This window comes from Crocodylus siamensis, chromosome 1 (assembly GCF_052110815.1).
Source record: "Crocodylus siamensis isolate JL-2025a chromosome 1, ASM5211081v1, whole genome shotgun sequence".
NCBI classification, from domain to species: domain Eukaryota; kingdom Metazoa; phylum Chordata; order Crocodylia; family Crocodylidae; genus Crocodylus; species Crocodylus siamensis.
Window position 1 is genome coordinate 393937306 of NC_143395.1, and position 25061 is coordinate 393962366.

At 45.0% G+C, this 25061-nt stretch overlaps 1 protein-coding gene across 1 annotated transcript in view; it reads left to right on the forward strand.

Moving 5' to 3' along the window:
- Positions 1 to 25061, forward strand: part of LOC149875251 (matrix metalloproteinase-20-like) — a 53848-nt gene that overhangs the window by 15797 nt on the left and 12990 nt on the right. Inside the window, exons 2-7 of the mRNA XM_090053095.1 lie at positions 2349 to 2452; positions 4671 to 4778; positions 6828 to 6892; positions 14516 to 14757; positions 18073 to 18221; positions 22229 to 22363. Of these exons, the coding sequence (XP_089909221.1) occupies positions 2349 to 2452; positions 4671 to 4778; positions 6828 to 6892; positions 14516 to 14757; positions 18073 to 18221; positions 22229 to 22363 (803 nt within the window). The remainder of the gene's footprint in view (positions 1 to 2348; positions 2453 to 4670; positions 4779 to 6827; positions 6893 to 14515; positions 14758 to 18072; positions 18222 to 22228; positions 22364 to 25061) is intronic.

Genomic DNA, 25061 nt, shown 5'->3' on the forward strand with positions numbered 1-25061 from the left:
ACTGTGCTTTCCCAGGTTCTTGAGATATACATCTGACAAATTTCACCCTGTAAGCAATGTTTTGCAGTCTCCCTTTAACTGTTCCAGAGATTTATTGGAGGCAACATCCACTGTTGGTATTATGGATCCTGTTCTGATCACTGCTCCACTGTACAACAGTGCAAGTGAAAACAAACTGGTCCATTGACTTCAATATGTGTTCTACTTGCTTACATTACAGCTGGATTTGGTTCCCATAGAATACCATGTCGGTATATATTATGCTTATTTTGCAAAGCCACTGAATGCCAGATTGCTACAAGTGGAACTGTTTTCCCTTGCACATTCAGTATCTGACCAAGTCACACTTGATCATCAGCTCTGCCATCAACAAGTCAATGATAGAGGCAGAAATAGAACCTAAAATTACTAACCTCTGGTCCCATGGTTAACTACTAGATGCTCCCTGTGGTACTGCACTTCTGGTCTACCCTAGGTTCCTAACTTGCATACTACCAACCAGTAAGTATCTACCTAGTAATCAGAGATGCACAGCATTCAGAGAAAACAAGCATACCTGCTCTTTTCTGTCATGGAACATGATCACTAGTGATGTCATGTCACAAAGGGTCTGAAACTTTATCAGTTAAAATATATATATTGAAATAGATAAATTATATGGATCTTGAAATATAAAGGTGCTTAAAATAGATTGAAGAAAATTCATCCCAAATTTAACTCCAATGAAGTCATAGTTTCATAGTTGGTAGGGTGGGAAGGGACCTAAGCAGATCATCAAGTTCAACCCCCTGCCACAGGCAGGAAAGGATGCTGGGGTCAAATGACCCCGGCTAGGTATCTATCTAGCCTCCTTTTGAAGACCCCCAGGGTAAGAGCGAGCACCACTTCCCTTGGAAGTTGGTCCCAGCTCCTAGCCACCCTGACTGTGAAGTAGCGCTTCCTGATGTCTAGCCTGAATCCACTCTCTGTCAACTTATGACCGTTGTTCCTTGTTACTCCCAGTAGTGCTCGGGGGAACAGGGACTCTTCCATTGCCTGCTGGTCTCCCTTGGCAAGTTTATAGGCAGCCACCAGATCCCCTCTCAGCTGCCTTTTGTGGAGGTTCAGGTCCCATAGCCCATCCTCATAGGGTCTGCCCTGCTGCCCCCTGATCATGCGAGTGGCCCTCCTCTGGACCCTCTCCATGTTGTCCACATCCCTCTTGAAGTGCAGCGCCCAGAACTGGACACAGTACTCCAGCTCTGGCCTGACCAGCATTGCATAGAGAAGGAGGATCACCTCCTTGGACCTGCTCGTGATGCATCTATGGATGCATGACAAGGTGTGGTTAGCCTTCCTGACCGCATCCCCACATTGGTGGCCCATGTTCATTTTGGAATCAATAATGACTCCAAGATCCTTTTCTGCCTTTGTACTGATGAGAAGGGAGTTCCCCAGCCTGTAGGTTTGCCACTGGTTCTTTCTCCCCAGGTGCATCACCTTGCACTTGTCTGTATTGGAACCTATCCTATTCTCATCCACCCACCTCTGTAACCTGTCCAGATCTAAGTAATTTACACAAGTCATAGAATCATAGAATCATAGAAGTAGCGTCAGAAGGGACCTTATAGATCTTCAAGTCCAACCCCCTGCCAGGACAGGAGAAAAAACTGGGCTCAAATGATCCCAGGTAGGCAGGCATCAAGCCTCCTCTTAAAGACCCCCAGGGTAGGAGCCAGCACCACTTCCCTTGGAAGTTGGTTCCAGATCCTAGCTGCCCTAACTGTGAAGTAGTTCTTACAGATGTCTAATCTAAACCTACTCTCCAACAACTTGTGGTCATTATTCCTTGTTATGCCAGGGGGTGCTAGGGGAAACAAGGTCTCTCCCAAACCCTTCTGGTCCCCCCTAGTGAGTTTATAGACTGTCACCAGGTCCCCCCTCAACCTTCTCTTGTGAAGGCTGAACAGGTTCAGGTCCCGCAGTCTCTCATTGTAGGGTCTGCCCTGTTGTCCCCTGATCATACGAGTGGCCCTCCTCTGGACCCTCTCAATGTTGTCCACATCTCTCCTGAAGTGGGGCGCACAGAACTGGACGCAATACTCCAGCTGTGGCCTGACCAGTGTTGCATAGAGTGAGAGGATCACCTCCTTGGTCCTGCTAGAGATGCACCTGTGGATGCACGACAAGGTGCAGTTGCACAACAAGGTGCAGTTAGCACCTTGTCATTTACACAAGTCATGAATTTGGCCAGTGCAACCCCCTTCCCACCTCACTAAAATGATTAAATAGTTGAATGATGCTCTCTAGATTTAATGAACTTCTTGTATCCTCTCAGCAACTTTCTTGCATTCTTATTTGTACTTTAGTTATGATGAATCTACACATACTATGGATAAGGACTATCCCAAGAACATTTCATATGCTTTCCCAGGAATAAGTGGCAAAGTAGATGCAGCATTTGAAATGACTGGTAAGACTGTAATTTTTTAATCAAGACCTTGAATGAGATATTACTCCCATAAAATGGTAACTAGTGCAGGAATTACATATTTCACTCTGTATATGTGTATGTGTGTGAGATAACGTAAGCGGGTTAGAGAGCCTGCAGGCTGGCTTTGCTCCTGGAAACACCTCAGCCAGTTCTTTCAGTGTAAATGCATACCCCTTTTTCAAATAAACTGGAAAACCAAAACTTTCAGCCCTTGTCTAGGTAGCAGGAGGCCCTTTTGCTCTGGCCCCTTCCCGGTACCAAGTTTATCTACGTTCTACTCTGCACTACTTCTTCCCCATAACTTGACCTCCCTGCTCTCTCTGAGTTTTTAACACCCTGAGAAGTGAATTGCCTGCAGCTGGGTTTCTGCAACAGAGCTGTCTGTTCCCACATAAAGAGCCAGCCCACCCCGTTTTATATAGCTATACATAGATTTCATAGATTTCATAGTCATTACGGCTGGAAGGAACCTTGGAAGATCATCAAGTCCAGCCCCCTGCCCCAGGGTCAGGAAGTCAGCTGGGGTCAAAGGATCCCATCAAGATAGATGTCCAAATGCTCTTAAAAGAGTCCAGAGTAGATGCTGGCAGTAGGACTGCATGTAGTTCCCAGGCAGTTTAAATGTCTCTCCTGAAAAGAGTCATCTAATGACAAAATATTATTTCTGCTGGGGTGCTTTTATCAGAGCTTTGAATCTGTGACATGCACATCTCAGAAGTGGTGTGTCCAACAGCAATCAGCCATGTCAAGAGTTTGGTTTTGACTAGAAAGGATAGTAAGCTTGGCCGCCCCTGCTATATAACACAAATAATCAGAAGATAGGTAGTGTTGTAGAAAAAAGTGAATGCTGAAAGTGTTAATACCAAAAGGAAAGCAAAACATTTGCTTCTAGGGAGGTAAAATGGACTCTCCCTGTGTACCATGTAGGGAATTGAGCATGCCAGTCTGTCCTCTGGGTGCCTAAATGCTAGGTGTTTTGGCATCTCACTTCGAGGTACCAACCTCCACCAATGGATCAAGCCATAGGTCCCACTAGTATGTGCTTGAAATATTAACCTGTAAAACCATTCTTCTGAATAGGGACGGCTTGAAGCATTTTCTTAAATATTGTTGAAAAAGGGCCTGCTGATGAGACCTCTGCTGATCTACACTGAATGATAAGACACATAACCAAATACTATGCTTGTATCAATTCAGCATTAATAAATGTTACTGAATAATCAGCTATGGTACATCCTTCCTTCAGCAGCTGATAAAATTACTAAGGGAGGTGACCAGCTAACCTTCTGTACTAACTGTTGAGCAGAGGGTAGCACAAAGATGTAGCACATACAGGCAAAACTAAAGAATTGTTAAACTAAAGAATTCCAAGAGTGGCACTCAAGCAAAGTAAGTTTATTTGAGTTCAGTTTACACTGATTAAGCAAATAGGTTTCCCACATTGGCAACGTGTAGGGGGTGCACACGGGTGCATGTGCACCCCCTGAGATCAGCCATGAAAACCCTGGAAGCACCGGCCATGAAACCAGAAGTGCACTTCCTGTTTCACTGCTGCCTCAGCAATCAGCCACTGGGGAACCTCTCCCTGACCTCCTGACCTGCTGGGGGCCCCCCAACCTGTTGGCGACCTGGTGCCCCCCAAGACTCAGGAGGCACCAGTCATCCATGATTTCCCACACAACAAATATTTCATGCTATTTTATTTTCAATACAGGTTTTCTGCACTTCATTATTGACTCCAAATCATACAAGTATGACTACAAATCCCACATCATTGTGGATGTCTTTGATGTGGGCACCTGGTTGGGATGCTAGGCAAATTTGGTTAAAAGGCCATCTCCTCAAGAACTTCAGGAAGCATTTTTAATATTTTGATATTCTGTGTCTGATGAAGAATTTAAGAATGAAAACATTTCCACTTGGATAAGACTTCCTTTCAGTCAAGAAAGTGTTAGTCACAGCATAATTTAATAAATGTAATATATCAAAATACTGTTTCCTAAATACAAATTATTATAAAATGAGCACCCAGGTTTATAACTATTTGACCATATACTACATTAGGCACTATAAACATTTTCCAATAGGCAAGCATGTGACTGTTTTTCTTTTAATGGCAAATATTATACAAAAAATAAAATAAAATAAAAAGTTAAGAAATATGGGTGTCTCCTGTTCCCCCTCCCCCTCTCTGCAGGTAACTGGGAAGATCAAAAGACTCATGAACTTAACCACCTTTATTATGTAGCTCTTACCACTGTTTTTGGTTTATATACAGAAAACACAACAGACTCTGAAAGCTATGGTATGAGCAGAGCCCAATACAAGTTTCATGCAGTTCACCTGGAACAGTTGCATTCATAGAATCATAGAACCATAGAAAGTTAGGGTTGGAAGGGACCTCAAGAGGTCATCTAGTCCAACCCCCTGCTCAAAGCAGGACCATCCCTAATTAAATCATCTCAGCCAAAGTTTTGTCTACCCAGGTCTTGAAAACCTCCAAGGATGGAACTTCCACCACCTCTCTGAGTAACCTGTTCCAGTGGTTTACTACCCTCCTAGTGAAATAATTCTTCCTAATATCTAACCTAAACCTCCCTTGCTGCAACTTGACACCATTGCTTCTTGTTCTGTTGTCTGCCATCACTGAGAAGAGTCAAGCTCCATCCTCTTTTGAACCCCGCTTTAGGTAGTTGAAGACTACTATTAATAGACTGCTATTAAATCCCCTCTCAGTCTCCTCTTCTCTAGACTAAATAAAACCAGCTCCCTCAGTCTCTCCTCATAAATCATGTCCCCCAGCCCCCTCACCATTTTTGTTGCCCTCCACTGGGTTCTCTGCAATATCTCCACATCCTTTCTGTAGTGGGGGGCCTACATTCACTGAGGAGTTAGATCCCTGGAATAAATGGTACCAGTGGAATAGAAGTGGGGGCCACAACCTAGGCAGACTTGAGAACTAATAAACTAAACTGAACTGATAGAGTATAAATGGCTAAGTGATTCTGCAAAGGAATGACAGCAGTGAGCACAAGAACTAATCTAAGATGGATGTCAATGAAAAAACATGGTGATTGAAAGGAGAGGTGACATTAGACAAGCCTCACACATGGGAATCAGGCAGCTGTTTCCAGTGAAGAATGATCAAGGGAAAGAGCAAAGTCTAGAAAACATATAGGGACCCATATACACCCACAGGTCAACACCAAGAATATACTTTAAGATACAAGAAAATCACTTTGGAATCAAAACATTGGCAGACACTTCCACTTCTTGAGGTAGTGTGGTTGGCAAAAAGCCTACTATGCCAATTCAGAATTACTACAGACCTGCTCTCCTGTATGGAAGGAGACAGAGCCTATGTAATACATCTAATGGTGCTCCCTGAATGTAACAGGGCATAATCTGCTTTCTGTAAGAGAACCTAGACCTCCCATCTCCCTGGGCTCAAAAAACAGATACTTGCTGACCCTTTTTGAAAGAAATACTATGGTAAGATCGAAGAATGGTCTATCAGATTGGATTCTGAATGCTTCAGACAGCCAATGTTCTTCTCACCTTCCCAGGGAGTTTTTGCTGAGTTAGGGCAGGGCTTTGTCCTTTGTGAATACAGTACTAGTTTACCTCTTTGAATGAAACATTTAGTGGCTTTCTAGAGGCCTGCTCATTCAACTACAAAGGAAACATTCACACTCTGATGCTTTGGATTTCCTCCCAAGCACCAATTAACCTTATAGGAGTGAATGGACACTACAGGAATGTGCCTACAGCCCAAACTTCCAGAGCCATGTGATCATTAGGCTCTCACCTTTCATCAAAAAAGGAAGCTTCTGGCCCTGATTTTTGGCATTATAATCTGACTAGAACAGAGACCTCTTCCTGGGACTAAGAAAAGCCTGAAAAAAATGTTCTTAAACAAGTAAACTGCCCAATGCATATCAATGGGGCGTTTACTCTAAAACCAACTGCTCTAGAGGGCCCCTGACACACTACCCCAATAAAATACTTTGTACCATTGAAAAAGTGTGTAGCGGGGCCAGCCCGCCCTTTCAACCAGATATCCCATCTGTTACAATTTAGCTGCTGAAGGAATCCTCTTGTTGACAATCACATCTCACATATGGGGGGATCCCCCTTTTGTTCAAAAAGTGTAGAAAGCTATTACAGGAAAGGAGAGGCCTACTCAGTTGCCCCAGCCATTACCACTCCAAATGGTGTCTAACCTAACCCTAAAGTGTCTACAGCCTGTAATTTCCTAAGTACCTAAGATGCCCATATTAACATTACCACTGCACACACAGAAGCACCTCAAAGTAGAAAATGTGAGACAACTTCGCTCTAATCTCATTTTTAGGCCTTATCAGAATTCAAAAGAGAGTTCTTTCTCTGCCCAACTTGCCTAGGTCTGTTCCCACACAGGTGAGTGACCTAACCATTGTGTTACAGTCATGCTTAACATTTCTTCATCTGTCTCTCTGGCACAATAAATATTTAATAAAACCTTGTAAAATGGAACAGCTTCAGATAGACTGAAATTATCTTTCCCACCCCAATCTTGCATGTCGACTGGTAGTTAAGGCATTAACATGGAAGCTGGGTGTTCAAATCCCATTAGATAGAAAAGAATTGAGACGAGGTCTCCCAAATCTTGATATGGTGATCCTCCGGTATAGTAAGAAAAAAAGTCTTTCTCCAGTTATGTTTCTGGATTTGAACATTTCTGGATCCTCACTCAGGTTTCATAGAAATAGCTTAGGCATCTAACTCTGGAAAAGGGAATTATGCTAATCCTGAGTGAATGGAGTCACCTAATACCCAAGTGGGGCATGCCACTATCTTCAGAATTTTCTGTTGTCTAGGGCAGGTGATTTCCCATTCAGCCTCCTGGCTTTTGTAGATCACTCTTAGTCACTTTACATCTTCATCCCTTGTATAGGGAGTCTACAACTCTAACTCAGACATTGTGAATGCCAGAAGGAAGCATTCAGCATTTTAGTGCTTAAGACCCTTTGAGGATCTAGAACTTAAGGTGTATAAAGGGTTTTGAGACCTTTGACCATTTCTGGACAAGTGTGGATGTTTGGTGCCACTATTTGTTCCCAGGGAACACCTATGCCACACCTGCTTTGGCATGTGGCAAAGTTACTTCTGGTGGGGTAGGGGAGGCTAGGGCCAGCACATTTCTCAATGTTTGAAGTACAGTCATAACAGTTTGGGTGTGCTGCCCAAATTATGCTGATAAGTGTAATTTGGGGCCTGAGTCACATGGAGTAAGAATATTACAAATTTGTACTGTAATTCTCCTCAAATATTAACTATAGTTTCATGAAGGACAAGATTTATCTCCAATTTGTTGCTTGGTAGAAAAGCAGGTCAAATGCTATAGAATTTTTTAGTTTTGAATGGCTGCTTGATTTAATCCTATTTGTGATGATAGTAGTTGCTATTTATATGCAAGGCATTTTGTACTCAAAATTAAAGAATTGACATTCCCATAAAAAATACTTGTGTTCTTATGCAAACAAGCATGTAGATCAGAACTGGCCAAATATAATCAGGGCCTTTACTGGGAAGTGGGAAATGCGGGTCCAAAATCCTCTGAGTGATATGGTCTGGATCTAAGGTGTCTCATTTCTTGGGCAAGTCTTGGGCTGTGAGAAAAAGCCCATTTTGTTTCAACTTCCATTTTGCCTTTTCACGGCACAGTGTTTCATTTCAAGTTTTGTTTCATTTCAAGAGCACTGTTCCGTTTTCATTTCATCAAAACCGTTTCACTGTTTCAACACCGTTTCAATGTTTCACCTGTAGGCTACAATGGGGAAGCACAAAACTGCCTATAATTTTCTCATTTCTTGCCTGATTTGGATGAAACTTGCAGGAATGGTAGCCCCTGCTGAGAGCATGATGCTTGCCAAGTTTCAAGGAGATGGGTACAGGGATTTCTGTGAAACTGTACCACAAACTGTTCAGAACACAACTTGTATCACTTGTAAGTGTGAAGGCACAGAGAAAGCTCAGTTCAAACAATGCTTTTTGTGCTGTTTTTCCATCCCTCCCCCAGAGCACTGGGATTAGAAGGGACCTCAGGGTAGGATCACAGTCACTGGCCAGCTACACAGTCAATACCAGAGCAGTCCTTCCCCCCTCTTATTCCTCCTTCTCCTTAGTTTCTCTTTAGCTGCAAGCAAGCCCAGCTTTGAAAGTTGAAATGTTTTGAAACTTTCAAAATGTTTCGACTGCCCCGTTTCATTTCAAGGCTGTTTTGAAGCCTTTCATTTCATTTCTATTTTGCTGTTTTAAGCTCAAAATGAATTGAAACAGCGTTGAAACCAAATAACCAGTGAAGTTTCGCACAGCCCTAGCAGATGCATTAACTACTAGGATATTGAGCTAAACATAGGATGGGTCCTTCTCCACCAGTTATTAGCTGTGGCTTTACCCTGATTAAAGTTTCAGGGACTTGCACAAAATTAAACACTGCCTAAAGATGAAATAGCGTTTGTGCCTAGGTGTATGTAAAATAGGGCACTAGATCAAGACAATTATTTACCACAAATGAATATCATTTCTAGTTACAGCTGTGAACTTAATTGATTCTTTTCTAGTTGCTTGCCAAACTGAAACTTCCAAAAATATTTTTGGGTTAAACAAAATGTTTTGTTCTATCTGAAATAGTTCATTCTTAACTTTGGGGGGGGAGGTATTAGTTTTATTACATTTTTAATTGAATTAGGTACATTTAGTCTGGAATCATGATTTTTAAATGAAAATCATAATGGTTCATTTAAAATATAGGAAATAATTCTTTTCCACTTTTCCAGAATGTTCTTGGTCAAAAATATTCACTCAAATTCAGCAGAAATTTGGAAAGAGTTCTAGCAAATACATTTTTGCCCATAAACTTTCACCCACTTGTATTTTTGCTTAATAATTATAAACATACAGTGTTTAAAATATTTTAGCAGACTGTGCCCTTTCTCTATGATAACACTAAATTTACTTTTACAACATGCAGATGCATACTTGGACAGGGAAGGCTCAGGTAAGAAATATTGTTTGGAGTGGACCACCATGTCTCCTCTGTAATTATGTCCTTCACCATCTAGTTTCATTAACCTGAAAATATGCTTTTAACAACAGTTCTAAAGTACTTGATCCATTTACTGTCATCCCCCATAATACCTCTGGGATAATTAATGGATTATATCATATTTGAAAAACATGTGAGTCATTTAGGTGGATCACATAAACTCCATTAAGTCTGTGAGAAACAGAGGAGAAACTTTTGCCATCAGATGGAAAACTTCCTAGAAGACATGAAGACTGTTTGGATAGTTCTCTTCATTTTGTTGAACTCTGGATATTATATCTGCATGGCCTTGCAGAGTGAGCTTGGAGGAACAAATCAGCATGATTTCATGTATGCTGAGGTAGGTGCAAATCACTTCACAATATAACAGACACTTGAATAAGTGTCCCATGATCTCAAAACTACATGGATGAGTTTTTTTGGACCAAAACTGGGCCCTCCTCATGTAAATGTTACCTAGGGACCATGTTCTGATACCATTACTCTCACTGAGTTGCAGGCTCTGCAAACAGTCTCACTGATGTCAGTGAGACTATGCATGGGCAAGAGGCTGTTCATTTTGAGTAAGGGTGGCAGAACCTGCCTCTGTGGGCTAATACCTGCAAATCTTGGCTGCTATGCACATGCTCAGAGGTGGGAGGTGGGGTGTAGAAAATACAGTGGATCCTGGACAACTGTGTTGATTAAAATGGCTCACCACTATGTGTATTAAGCTCCCTTTCATTTCAAAATGGCCACAGGGGAGTTTGAACTAAAGTTAATTCTAAAGCACCCCTGAAGCCTTTTTGAAACATGGAGGGACTTAATACACATGACAGTGAGGAGACGCTGGAGCATTCTAAGCAGAACATGAACGAGCATGTCTATAAGCAGCCTTTGCTGTTAGGAGATTGTAGGAATTTTGCCTGAATAATGTTGATGAATTTATTGATTGGACTGACTGAATTTTCAGGGCTAATTTTAAATAATAGGGAAATGTATAAATAGTCAGAAAAGACTACTACTGACTGATTGGCACAGTTTAGATTTGGGATTTTTACTTATTCACAACCAGAATTATTTTGTTTTTGTTGTCTCACTCATGCTGATAGTACCTTACTTTCACAGACCATGAAATACCGGTCATATGAATTTCATTGGGATTGCCTTTAGAATAAAGGACTGTTAACCATGAGTAAGGAAATCAGATTGGCCAAGGTGAATCATAGAATCACTGGAAAGGACCTCAGGAGGTCATCTAATCTGCCCCCTGCTCAAAGCAGAACCATCCCCAAATAGATCATCCCAGCCAAGGCTTTGTCTAGCTGTGGCTTAAATAACCTATAAGGATGAAGATGCCACAACTTCTCTGGGTAATCTGTTCCAGTGCTTTACTACCTTCTTAGTAAGAAAGTTTTTCCTAAGATCTAACTTAAACTTCCCTTGCTGCAACTTAAGACCACTGCTCCATCTGTCACCACTGAGAAAGTCTAGTTCCATCCTCTTTGAAACCACCCTTTAGATAGCTTAAATCCCCTCTCAGTTTTCAATTCTCCACACTAAATAAGCCCAGTTCCCTCAGCCTCTCCTCAGAAGTCATGTGCCCCAGCCCCCAAACCATTTTTATTGCCCTCTCCTGGACTCCCTCCAATTTGTCTACATCCCTTCTGTAGTGGAGTGCTGAAAACTGGACACAGTACTCCAGATGTGGCCTCACCAGTGCTGAATTGAGGGGACTAATTACTTCCCTCAATCTGCTGGCAACACTCCTACTAATACAGCCCAGTATGCCATTAGCCTTTTTTGCAATAAGGGCACACCTTTGGTTCACATTCAACTTATAGCCCATTGGTCCCCAGCCTGTAGCGCTCCATGGGACTGTTCTGTCCAAAGTGTAGGACTTTGCACTTGGCCTTATTGAACCTCATGAGGTTTCTTTTTGATCCAATCCTCCAGTTCGTCATGTTCCTCCTGAATCTTAGCCCTGCCCTCCAATGTATCTACTACTCCTCACATATTGGTGTCATCTGCAAGTTTGCTGAGGGTGGACTCAATCCCATCTTCCAGGTTGTTGATGAAAAGGTTGAACAAAACAGGCCCCAGGACCCCTGGGGCACTCCACTTGATACCAGCTGCCAACTGGACACTGTGCCATTGATTACTTCCCTCTGAGCCCAGCAATCTAGCCAGTTTTCTATCCACCTGACAATCCATTTATCCAACCCCTACTTCCTTAGCTTTTTTGCAAGAATATTGTGGGAGACCGTAACAAAAGCCTTGCTAAAGTCAAGGTATATCACAACCACTGCTCTTCCCACAACCAAAAAGCCAGTCGTCTCATCATAAAAGGCAATCAGGTTGGTCAAGCATGGCTTGCCTTTGTTGAATTCATGCTGACTGTTCCTAATCACCTTCTCCTTCAAGTGCTTAGAAATGGATTCCTTAAGGGCCTGCTCCCCATGATTTTTCCAGGGACTGAGGTGAGGCTGACTGATCTGTAGTTCCCTGGATCTTCCTTCTTCAATTTATTAAAGATGGGCATTATATTTGTCTTTTTCATTCATCTGGGACCTGTCTCAAATTGCCATGAATTTTCAAAGATAATGGTTGGATGCTCTGCAATAACATCAGCCAACTCCCTTAGCACTCTCAGGTGCATTGCATCTGGCCCCATGGACTTGTACATGTCCAGTTTTTCTAAATATTCTCTAACCTGTTCTTTCAGCACTGTTGACTGATCACCCGCTTCCCAAACTGTGCTGCCAAGTGCAGTAGTCAGGGAGCTGACCTTGCCTGTGAAGCCTGAGGTGAAAAAAGCATTAAGTACGTCAGTATTTTCTGCATCGTCTGTCCCTAGGGGCACTTACACACATGCAGGGAGCCTGCTCCAATATGCTGGAAGCTCCGTTCATTCGGTGGATCCTGTCTCTTCCAAACAATCCTTCTTCTTGGAACAACATCCCATGGTTGAAGAAGCCAAAGCCCTCCTAGCAACACCATCTGTGCAGCTATGCATTGATCTGCAGGATGTATCTGTTTCTGTCTGGGCCCTTCCCCTTGACTGAAAGGATCTAGGAAGATACCACCTGAGCACCTGTTCTCACCACCTTTGCACCCAGAGCCCTGTATTTACTTTAGATCTGCTCAGGGTCACCCCAGGAGTATCACTGGTGCCAACACGAATAAGCAGCATGGAGTAGCAGTAAGAGGGCTGTATAAGTCTCAGTAATCTTTGTGTGATATCTCAGATCTGGGCTCCAGGCCAGCAGCAGACCTCCCAAGACAACAGGTCAGGCCAGCAGGTGATGCCTCAGTCCTCCAAAAATCATAGTCAGCAACCACCATCACCCATCACTTCCTCTTTGTGGCAATTTTCTTGATCCTTCCAACCTTGGGGGGGCCTGGCCTGGCCTCTTCCACCAATGGAGCATGCTTCTCCTCCACCATTGCCTGGGATCTATATCTGGTCTCCAGGCAAACTACTGCAGGTGGAGATGAAGATTTCTGCTTGCTGCCATAGGTCACAAGCTTCCAGCTTCTACCTTTCTGGGAGTCCATATCCCCTTCCTTCTTTAACACTGCCTCTGGCAGTCCTTCCTCTGCAGTTCTAGAGGTCTCCTCCAACATTGAATTGATGCAGTCCTCATGACGGAGGATGCTTCAGAGCTTTGCCACCTCCTCCTTAGCTCTCTTGCCTGCTCTCTGAGGGACACCACCAGGACCCACCACTCACATTGCAGGTACTCCCCCATCTGCCTGTCGTTGGAAGGAAGCCACAAGCTGCAGTCTCCATAGCACCAAACCAGGACCTGGGTGGAAGCCTCAACAGTGAGCCTCAGTGGTGCAAGCAGAGGAAGAGCTGACAGCAGCAGTGCCTCTGGGATTGCAACGTTCTCCAGCCATGTCTCTGGATCTCCCTTCCTGCCCCTTTTTCTAAGCAGAACTTCCCTAGCAAACTCCCCTGTAATCTGGCCTGTTCGCTGCTCCTGAAAATTTCCCTTTTCCCTGTTTCCACTCACCAACCTTACAGTGAAGGAAAGTGAGAGTTTCTAGGCAAACTCCATAGTGAACTTCCCCTCACTTGGGACTGTAGTTAAACAAGGGGCTAAGTGTTGGTCTAGCTCCCAAGTTTTAGCTACTTGCACTAAATAGATGTAGGATAGCTACTCTTAATTAAAGAAATAATTTACCTTAAAGGCTCCCTTTCAAAGAGGAGAGCTGTGAACTGATTTGCAAACTGCTTGCAAACTACCTTATTTGCTGTTCCTGTTCACTTAGTCCCTGGTCACTTAGGGAGTCTCCTTTTATACCTTGCTGGGCCTGGCTTTGCCCCTTTTTTAGGGCTTTTGTCTGACACATGCAGCAATCACACAGCAGTCACTCAGTTAACAGCACTCCCAACTGTTCAAAGCCCATGCCCAAAACACACACAACCCACCAAACAAACAGTAAGCCAAACACAGGCAGCCCTGGCTCACGTACTTTCCTGGAACAGGATCTGGTGCCTGGTTCCTCTTCCTCATCCCCTTTCTCCTCTTGCCTAGAAAGGCAATCCAGCTTTGGAGTCACCCCAACCTGTTGCGTGCCCATGGGCTGGACGTGTCATGGGCTGGATGGTACCTCGGCCAGGTGGGACCAAGGGACCCACTGAGGGCCAGACAAAGTCTGTGGGCTGGGTGCTGTATTTTGCCCACCCCATCCTAAAGCCTGTCTTGATGACTCCCTCTCTATTTAAGGGCAAGCTCTTTAACCATTTTCTCTGTATTACTAGAGAGGTAAAATAGAAATAGGAGTATTTTCTTGTGTACTTGTGAAGTGTGGTTAATTGGTTTTTGTGAAGTGCTTAAACACTATTTTAAATTTATCTCAGTACCTGAAAGAAGAAGGCTTACGAATAAAATACTTAAAAATAATATTTCACTGAAGTGTGGGCCATGTTTTGAACATATTCTGAACCTACCCCTTTCATACAGAAATACCCGCAGCAGTTTTATAGCATGGATCCAGTCTCTTCAAGGACAGCAAAAAGGTATATTAGAGCTGTCAGTAGCAAGATTAAAGAGATTCAAGGGTTCTTTGGTCTCCATGTGACTGGCAAACTGGACACTCAAACAGTGGCAATGATGAAAAAATCTCGATGTGGGGTCTCTGATGTGAAGAAACATGAGTTCTATATAAAGAAGCCCAAATGGAAGGGAAATACAATAACATACCGGTAAGTGCTTATGACCAGACTCTTATTTCCATTTTAACAAACAGTGTGTAGGTGACTTATGCTATGCTCCCATAACATATTAAAGAACTAAATAATTTTCAAAATCTGTAGCTTATCTATAACAATGGTAACATATTCTATAGCTGGTCTGTTCTATGAAGTACCTAAATTGTTCCCCTTTGCCAAAGAAAAAAAACCCAGAGGTAAGGAACTCATGGTGAGTGTCATGCTGCTCCTGACATTACTTTATTTGTGGTCCCATGTAAGTACTTTAGAAATGCTTACTGTACTACTTTACATTTTTCAAAGCTCTATTCCAGGGGTGTCAAACAGGCCCCACATTCTGAAGTCAGCCCATAGGGCTGGGACAGTGTAGGCACAGCATAGTGCAGTATAGGGCTAGTACAGTTTAGGCCCCACAGGCTACTTGTAGCATACATGCTGGCTCCAGCCCCATGTAGCACATGCAGCACACATGCAGCTCCAGCCATGCACATGGCACATGGCACATGGCGCAGGACCAGGACATATGCTACACACAGAGCATAAACCAGTCTGGAGTATGTGCTGCATGTAGTGCCTGCACCAGACTAGCCTGGCGCACTGGCTTTGGTCTAGGAGCCCCAGGTCCAGCATACAGGGCCAGTATGGTATAGGTGCTGTAGGCAGTGCGCACCCAAGACTACATCGGGTGCTGCATGCAGCACATGCCAGGCTCAACCCTAGCCCTGGCCCCAGCTCCAGCCCACCACATGCATCACAAGCTTGTCCCAAGCCTCATATGGCATGCAGTACAGGGGGCAGTCTGGGAAGCATGCTGCATATGACCCCCACGCTGGACTGGCCTTGTAGGCTAGCTGCAGCACAAAGGGTCAGTCTGTGAGCCCATTCCAGACCAGTCCCAGATCTAGCATGTAGGCACCACATGTAGTGTATGCCCCAGACTGGCCCTAGGCACTGTGTGCAGCCCATGTCAGATGGGTTCCCTGCATCATACACATTGAGCAGGGCTGGGGCCAACATATAGTGCTTACAGCATACAGGCTAGACAATAGCGCTCTATATGCCAGATCCAGCCCACAGCCCAGATCTTTGACACCCATGCTCTAAACAGTATTAACTAACTACTGATTATATGGCTAATAAATGTTCACCATACACATTCATGATAGATTTTATGTTCACATTTGACAGATTCAGTAGACTAGACAAACAGAAGCTCAGACCCACCTTTTCAGAACTGAGTGACTAAAGTGATTTAATATATAGATATGTAAACTCATAGTTTGATTTTCAGAGGTGCTAAGTGTGGCTTATAGGACTTCAAGAAATATGAAGACTATCTATTCATTGTTCCAATGCCATTAATGCACCAGAAAGAGTTTAAAAGATGTGCTGGGCAAAAAATGTTATGGTTGAGTTCGTTGGAAATTAGACACAGCAAGGTATGTTATGAAGTGACGCCAGATGGAACTCGTAAACAAGGACCCATTATTACAGTAATATTAGCTCTTGGACATCCAGGTAGAACAGGGGTGGGCAAAATACAGCCCACAGGCTGGATCTGGCCCACAAGGCCATTCTATCCAGCTTGTGGGGCCCCTAAAAAATTAATATTTCTCTGCCTTTGGTTCCTGTAAAAAATGACAGGAACCAAGGGCAGTAGGACCCAGGGGAAGCCCAGTGGGCTCCAACAACAGTGGGACCCACCCGGCCCTGCCCCACAACTGGAAGCATGTGGTTGGTCTGCGCTGGAACTGCAGGTAAGTGGGGAGTGAGAAGGGGGGGGACCCCGGGCAGGGAAGGAGCATGGGGTGGGGAAGAAGCTCCTTCCCCGCCCCATGGCTGGAACCCCGTGCTGCAGCTGGTCGCAGCCCATGTGGTGCTGCCTGCACCTGCTCTGGACAGCCCTGTGCGGGCTGCGAAAGGCTGCAGCAGGGAGCACTGGCCATGGGTTGGGGGAGGGGCTGCTTTTCCCCCCATGCTCAGTTTTTCCCTGGGCTCCTTCCCTGTGTGGAGAAAAGCAGCCCCTTCCTGGCACAATGAGCAGCCCCGTGGCTGGCACACTCCCTGCTGGAGGTGCTCGCAGCCCACACAGGGCTGTCCAGAGCAGGCACAGGCAGCTCAAGGTGGGCTGCAAGTGCCTGTAGCATGAGGCACTGGGCATGGGGTGGGCGAGGGGCTGTTTTTCCCCCCACCACTCTCAGCACCACCTTGTAACCTGGCCCCACTGCCAGACTAGCAGTGGGGCCAGGTTACAAGCTGGTGCTGAGCATGGGGAAGAGCAACCCCTCACTCGCCATGTAGCTGGTGCTCTGTGCTGCAGCTGCTCGTAGCCTGCCTAGGACTGCCTGTGCCTGCTCAAGACAGCCCCACGTGGACTACGAGCACCTGCAGCAGGGAGCGCAAGCCATGGGTGGGCCAGGGGCTGCTTTTCCCTGCACTCAGCACCAACTTCTTCTCTGCCAGCAAGCACTGCCCCCCACCTGTACCGCAGGGCTGGGGGGCACTGGGTGTGAGTGGGCGGGGAGCCAGTGGGAGCACGGGGCCCACACTGGTGCCCCAGGGTCAGTGCTGGCAGGGCCCAGAGCAGGGTGGCAGGATCACAGGGTCCCAGCTGGCAGGGGCGCTATGGAGCTGAGCCAGCTCCCCCCTCTCCCTGCTGGTGCAGCCCAGCCTAGGTCCATGGACCCCTGCCAGCCTGAACCCCATTTTGGGCCCCACCAGTGGGACATTGACCCCAAGATGGTGCCCAGGGGGTGGGGCACCTGTCAAGGGGTGGGGCTACCCATGCAGCCCTTAACAGCCTGCCAAAACTGGGTAAGTGGCCCTCCGCCCAAAATAATTTCCCACCCCTGAGGTAGAAGATTCATTATCAAGGCCTAGTGAGAGGAACGTAGACTTTTTCTCTGGTATGGATGGACCTTGCACCGATGATCTATACCTTAGTCACTGAAAATGTGGGTTGCAATGAGACCTTGTTGAACCACACATTGAGTTCACATAAAAATAAAAACTACAGATGTCAATGGTTAACTTAAAGCCTAGCAGCAGATTATAACAGTGCTCCAGGATCTGCACTAGTGTGAGAGAGATTTATATTGCCTCTGTAGGTTTTATGCACATAAACATTGCCTTTACATAGAAGGAATTGTCCCAAATAAATGTCCAGCTTTTTTAGGTCAAGTTAGCATTATTTACATGAGACTCAGTGAACCTGGTAGACCAGAGAATACAGCCCTCTGATCACGTAACTCATAAGGTTAAATAACTGCATATTAATATTTGTGCTTTCTGAACTTTTTTTGTATGAAGGATACAGAATTACACCAACAAACTGAAGCGTGAGGAGGTGGAACAAGTAGTTGAAATGTCGCTAAAGGTTTGGAGTGATGTCACACCACTAAATTTTGTGAGAAAACACAGTGGAGATGCAGATATCATGATTACATTTGCTTCTAAAGGTGCCTTGCTTTTTCTGTACTACTTTTGTGAAGAATATGTCCAAGGCATTTTGAAGTGCTAAGGTTGTTTTTTTGGAAAAATGAACATATACCTCAAGGCTGTGTGCCCAGCACAGTTCCCCATCCATTTTGTCTGAAGACTTAAATGAAATGAGCAGTGGCTTGTCTGGAAAATGGAGCTGAGATGGAGGGGCCACTGGATGGTGCTTAATCAGTTTGCTGGTTAGAGCACTTTGTTGGGAAGTCAAAGGGGTAAAGGTTCAAACTCTGTCTGGGTAAAGTGTGCATAGAACCCAAATCTCCCACGGACTAGGTGAGAGCCCACTCAGCTACTAGGACTAGAATGCAATAGTCTTCCTTTCCCCTCTGGTTATTAGTCATTGGGTTGTAGCAAGCTACATTTCCATGACTTACATGCACTTATGCATCTAGAATAGACATGTGTATGTAGCCATACTTGCCCAGAAAGCTTTACACACAGGGTAGGGGGACCAGAATTTCTGCAAGAGTGTCAAAAACACCATTCACACAGCTAGAAAATTGCTATTTAGTCACATGAGAGGAAATAGATTTCTATTCCAAATGTTGCTCTGGCACACCTGCCCATATAGTCCTGTGAGCTGTTCACCTAACACATTAGGACAGGAGAGTAATCAAGGGTACCTATCGGGGGGGTTAAGTTTCTCTATACTAATGCTAGGAGCATGGGGAATAAGCAGGAGGAACTCACACTCCTGCTTGCAAACAAAGACTTTGATCTGGTTGGATTAACTGAAACCTGGTGGGACCCTACCCACAATTGGGCAGTAGGCATTGAGGGCTACAAGGGGGTTGGGGTGAAAGGGACTTGGTAGTGGGGGTCTATTATAGACCGCCACACCAGGAGGATGAGCTAAACCTGGAATTCTCAAGGCAGCTCTCAGAGGCAGTATACTCAAGGGACATGGTTGTAATAGATGACCTAAACTACCATGACATCTGCTAGAAGCAGCAATCAGCTAGATCTAATCATTCACATAGGTTTTTAATCTGTATACAGGACCTTCACCTAACACAGAAGGTGTACAGTCTCACTAGGGGAAATGCCTTACTGGACTCGCTGTTTGCTACAGGGGATGACCTAGCGGGCGATCTGTAGATACAGGGTAACCTAGTGGATAGTGACCACCAATTGTGGAATTCACTATCTAGCAGAAGGTGGGAAAGATAACCAGTAAGGCAGAGGTGCTAGACTCCAGAAAGGCAAACTTCATTGAGCTCAGGAGATTAGTAAGAGAGGCACTGAAGGACAGGAGCATTGGCAAGATGGGAATCCAGGAAGGGTGGTCATTCCTCAGGGGAACAATACTTCAGCACAGAAGGGAACAATCCCATGACACATAAAGGGAGGCAGAGGGGCCAAGAAACCCTATTGGCTGAACAGGGGAATCCAGGAAAGCCTAGGAACAAAAAAAAAAAAAAGAAGCATACAGACTGTGGAAGAAGAGGGTAGCCACCAAGGAGGAGTATACCTACTTGGCTCGCACTTCCAGGGAGTCAGTTAGAAAGGCCATAGCAGTAATGGAACTCAGGCTGGCACCAAAAATTAAAGACAAGTAAAAGTCCTTCTTCGGGTATATAGGGAGCAAAAAGGTGCACAACATAGGACCCCTACAAGACAGATTAGAGCAATTGGTGACAGATAGGTGCAACAAAGCAGAGCTCTTCAATGAGTTTTTCGCATCCATATTCCTGAACACTGATAAAGACATATCTCCCAGCTGGATTATCAACAGGCACAAGGACTCCAGCCCACCAACAGTTCACGCTGACCCAGTGAAGAGACACTTGGAAGGACTGAATGTGTTTAAGTCAGCAGGCCCAGACAATTTTCATCCACAGGTGCTGAGGAAATTAGCCAGTGTCATAGCAGAACCACTGGCAAGACTGTTTGAGTACTCATGGCACTCAGGACAGGTCCCAGATGGCTGGAAAAGGGCCAATGTGGTCCCTATTTTCAAGAAAGGGAGAAAGAAAGATCTGGGTAACTATAGGCTGGTTAGTCTCACCTCTATCCTTAGGAAAACCTTTGAAAAAATTATTAAGGAATGCATTTGTGGGAGTCCAGCACAAAAAATAATGGTGAAGGGCAACCAGCATGGATTCATAGCAGGTAGATCCTGCCCAACTAACCTTGTTTCTTCTTATGACCAGGTCACAAAAACCTTAGATGCAGGAGATGAGGTAGATGTCATTTAGTTGGATTTTAAAAAGGCCTTCAATACGGTATCTCACTCCATTCTTATAAATAAACTAAGCGGCTGTTACACAAATGATTACAGTCAGGTCAGTGGCAAATTGGCTTATGGGACACACCCAGAGAGTGGTGGTGCATGAGTCGGTATTGACCTGGAAAGATGTGGGCAGTGGGATCGGCCAAGGTTTGGTCCTTGGATCAATGCTGTTCAATATCTTCATCAGTGACTTGGATGAGGGCATGGAGAACGCTTTGTCAAATTTGCAGACAACACCAAATTATGCAGCAAAGTATACACACGGGTGGGCAGGGAACAGATTCAGGTGAAGTTGGACAGGTTGGAAAAGTGGGCAGAACAGAACAGGATGCAGTTTAACAAAGATAAGTACAAAGTGCTGCACCTAGGGAGAAAGACTCACCAACACACATACAGATTGGGAGATGACCTTCTAAGTAGCACAGCAGCAGAAAAGGATCTCAGAGTCATAGTAGACTCCAAGATGAACATGAGTCGCCAAAGTGATGAAGTGATAAGTAAAGCTAATTGTACTCTATCATGCATTAGAAGGTAAATCACAAAAAGGGCTAAGGAAACGATACTTCCCCTCTATGTGGCATTGGTAAGACCATAGCTGGAGTACTGTGCCCACTTTTGGGCATCACACTTCAAGAAGGAATGAATAACCTTGAGAGGGTCCAAAGGAGGGCTACTCATATGGTTAGGGACCTGCAGGTAAGGCCCTATGAGGAGAGATTGAGGGACCTGGATCTCTTCAGCCTCTGCAAGAGAAGGCTGAGAGGTGATCTTGTGCTCATTTGCAAATTTATCAGGAGGTTTGGGCAGCAAGGAATAGGAGATACTCTGTTTACCAGGACGCCCCTTGGGGTAACTAGAAACAACAGCCACAAACTGACAGAGAACAGATGTAGATTGGACATCAGGAAGAACTTCTTCATAGCAAGAGTTACTGAACAGAATCTGGAATGGGCTTCCAAAAGATGTGGTGCTCTCCCCTACCCTGGAGGTCTTTACAAGGAGACTGGAAAAGCACTTGGCTAGGGTCATCTGACCCCCGCACGCTTTCCTGCCCAGGGAAGGGAGTCAGACTCGATGATCTATTGAGGTCCCTTCTGACCTAAAAATCTATGAAATCTATACACACCTTTTGGTACAGAAAAGCCAGTTACTGTACACATGCAGATGCTTACTGCGCAGTAATTTGCTCTAATCATAAGTAAATTTCCTACCTGCAAATGCAAGCAGCACATTTACTTGAGATTATTAATTGTGCAGTAGCACACATGTACACACTTGTTGAGGAGCACATGTGCTCCCAGTCAGCTGGGAAGCAGAGGGCTGGAGATTTCTCCCTGGCCCCAGGAGCTGCCTGCTGCCAGAGTGGGCTCTGCCACCAGAACCCAGGCAGGCACAATGTCCCCCTGCCCTGGCAGCAGGGAGTTCCCTTTGTTAGCTCCGCAGTCATGAGGCCAGTGCTAGAAGATCCTTCTCTCCCAGTGCCAGCCCTAGCAATCTTCTCCCACATCTCCGCATCTGTAGACATGCCTGGGAGAGTTTACTCAAAAGTAAACTGCTCCTGGATTATTTTTATGTGTAGACACAGCCATGAAGTTTGAAATACCAAGAAAGTCAAGCTAAAGGAAACAAAAAATCTAAAGGGTTGTTTTATTAATGTTCAAATAATAGTTTGAAAGTGACTTGATTTCTTAACCTGATCCACCATCTGCTGAAGCCGTGTGTGTACTTTGCCAGAGCATGGAGACTTTTTCCCTTTTGATGGGCCTCGCGGTATCCTGGGCCATGCATATGGACCTGAGGAAGAAGCAATAGGAGGTGATGTGCATTTAGATGAAGATGAATTCTGGACAATCGGATATGTCAAAAAAGGCAAGTGCTTTGTTTACTTGGTCAGCTTTCTGTCTCACTGAATTAATTTCCAGTTCCTATAGAACTATAATATAGAGTGAGTTTTGCTACATATAGTCTGTTGCTGCTACCACCAGGAGAATACAGATAAACACACAAATACAAATAAGTCTGACAAAAATCAAAGGTTCAGTTAAGGTTCCTAAGCTCAATCAAGAGAACTGATTGGTGAAAATATTGAAAGCTGAGCCATTCCAATAATGTACTTGTAGCAAGTTATCAGTTTATATAGCACAGTCTTTATTTCCCTGGGAAATGTGCCCCCCAGGACACAATATAAACCAAATAGCAACCAAATATACATAAACAGTAAAGGGTTAACTCACACCCTCCAGTCTTTCCCAGACCCTACAAGAGCATCATGGCTTGATGCTGCCACTTCTAGCCTCTCAGCCTCCTCTTGCTGTCTCAGCTCTCTTCCCTGGAAGGTTATAATTAGCTTCCTCTGAGACAGCTAATTATCCTCATCATCTGGCCTAGACCTACTTGCCAGATTTGCAATCACTTTCTTACCACCTGCAGCTGGGCTGAAGCCCCTGAGACCTGAAGCCTGTTACACATCCCTACTCCCTGCCCAAGAGTGGAGCACTCTTCTGTTTCTTTATTCCCCACTGTGAGAAAAGGAGTCCACATTTGCATGTGCCAACCCCGTGAAATGGTGTATTGAGAAGTCCAAAATATGTAAGGAAAGATACCACCTTATCAGCCATGGGCTAGCATCCCTCATAACGTTAAACCATGTTAATAGGGCATGGTCAGTAACCAACTGAAAATGAGCCCCTAAGAGGTAGTAGTTAAATGGGTGTCTACTGCCCATTTAATTGCTCAATACTCTTTCTCTATTATGACATACCTCTGCTCTCAGGGGAGGAGCTTTCTACTCAGATATAAAACTTTCTATATCTCCACAATTTTTGGGGAGAGGACCACTCTCAGGCCTCACTCCAAGGCCTCTGTGTGTACAATAAATTCTTTTGTCAGGTTTGGACTATGCAAAACTAGTGTGCCGCACAGTAGCCATTTTATAGTTCCAAATTCTGTCTCACATTTGGGTGAGACCTGAACCTTTGTGCTGCCCCTTTCCACAACAGGTCTGTTAGTGGGGCTGTAATGTTGGCAAACTGTGGGATGAATCACCTTTAGTAACACACTAGGCGTACGAAGGATTTCAGTTGCTGGTCTTTAGCACTGGCAACTCAGCCAAGGCCCTCACCTTATCAACCAGGAGCCTGATTTTCCCACTGCCCAGTATATAACCTAGGTATTTATTTTCTGCGTATCCTAGGTGACATTTACTCAGTTTGGCTGTGAGCCCAGCTGCACGTATAGATTGCAACACCTCATTTAGTGACTGGAGATGTCCATACACATGCTTGGGAGTAGGCGATTTAATTACAGCAGTTCCCAGACAACTCCTCTAATTAAAATAGCTCATCATTCTGTGTTTTAAGCCCTGCATGTTTTAAAATGGCTGGAGGATAGTTTATCTAAGAGATAAAGTGCCACCGAGGCTATTTTAGAATGTACAAGAGATTAATACAGGTGACAGTGAGGCCATGCTGAAGCATTCTAATTAAAATATGAATAAGCATGTATATAGGCAGCTTGGAGGTGGTCCACCCTCATGTTTGCAAATACTACATCATCTAAGTATGTGGCTGTATATGCCTGGTGTGGGCAGAGTCAGGGAAGTTAGGAAATTTCTGGAGGGGCTAGATGTGTTCAAATCAGCAGGTCCAGATGCTCTCCACCCCAGGGTGCTGAGGGAATTGGCAGGGGTCAACACAGGGCCCCTGGCATGGCTTTACAAGCACTTGTGGTGCTCTGACCTGATGCCAGAAGACCCGGGAAACTATAGGCCAGTTAGTCTTACTTCGATCCTAGGCAAGCTATTCGAGAAAGTTATGCTGGCACACATCCATGAGGGGCCAACAGGGGATTTCATGCTTAGGGGCAACCAACACAGGTTCATCAGTGGTAGGTCCTGTCAGACCAACCTGGTGGCCTTCTATGATCAGATCACCAGATCATTAGATGCAGGGGTAGCAGCGGACATAGTCTTCCTGGACTTTCAGAAGGCCTTCGACACTGTCTCTCACCCTGTTCTCATTAAGAAACTGGGGGACTGCGGTGTCAACACCCACACAGTCAATTGGGTCACCAACTGGCTGGAGGGCCGCACCCAGAGAATGGTGGTGGATGGGTCATTTTCAACCTGGAGGGATGTGGGCAGTGGGGTCCCCCAGGGCTCGGTCTTCAGGCCCGCAGTGTTCAACATCTTCATCAGCGACTTGGACAAGGGGGTAAAAAGTACCCTGTTCAAATCTGCTGATGACACTAAGATGTGGGGGGATGCGGGCACTCTAGAAGGGAGCAATAGGCTACAATTGGACCTAGACAGGTTACAAGGGCGGGCAGATGAGAACAGGATGGGATTCAACACTGACAAGTGCAAAGTGATGCACCTGGGGAGGAACAATCAACACCATACCTACAGGTTGGGGAACTCTCTTCTTGTCAGTACAGAGGCAGAAAAGGATCTTGGAGTCATCATTGACTCCAAGATGAACTTGGGTCGGCAGTGTGGGGATGTAGTCAGGAAGGCCAACCGCACCTTGTCATGCATCCACAGATGCATCTCAAGCAGGTCCAAGAAGGT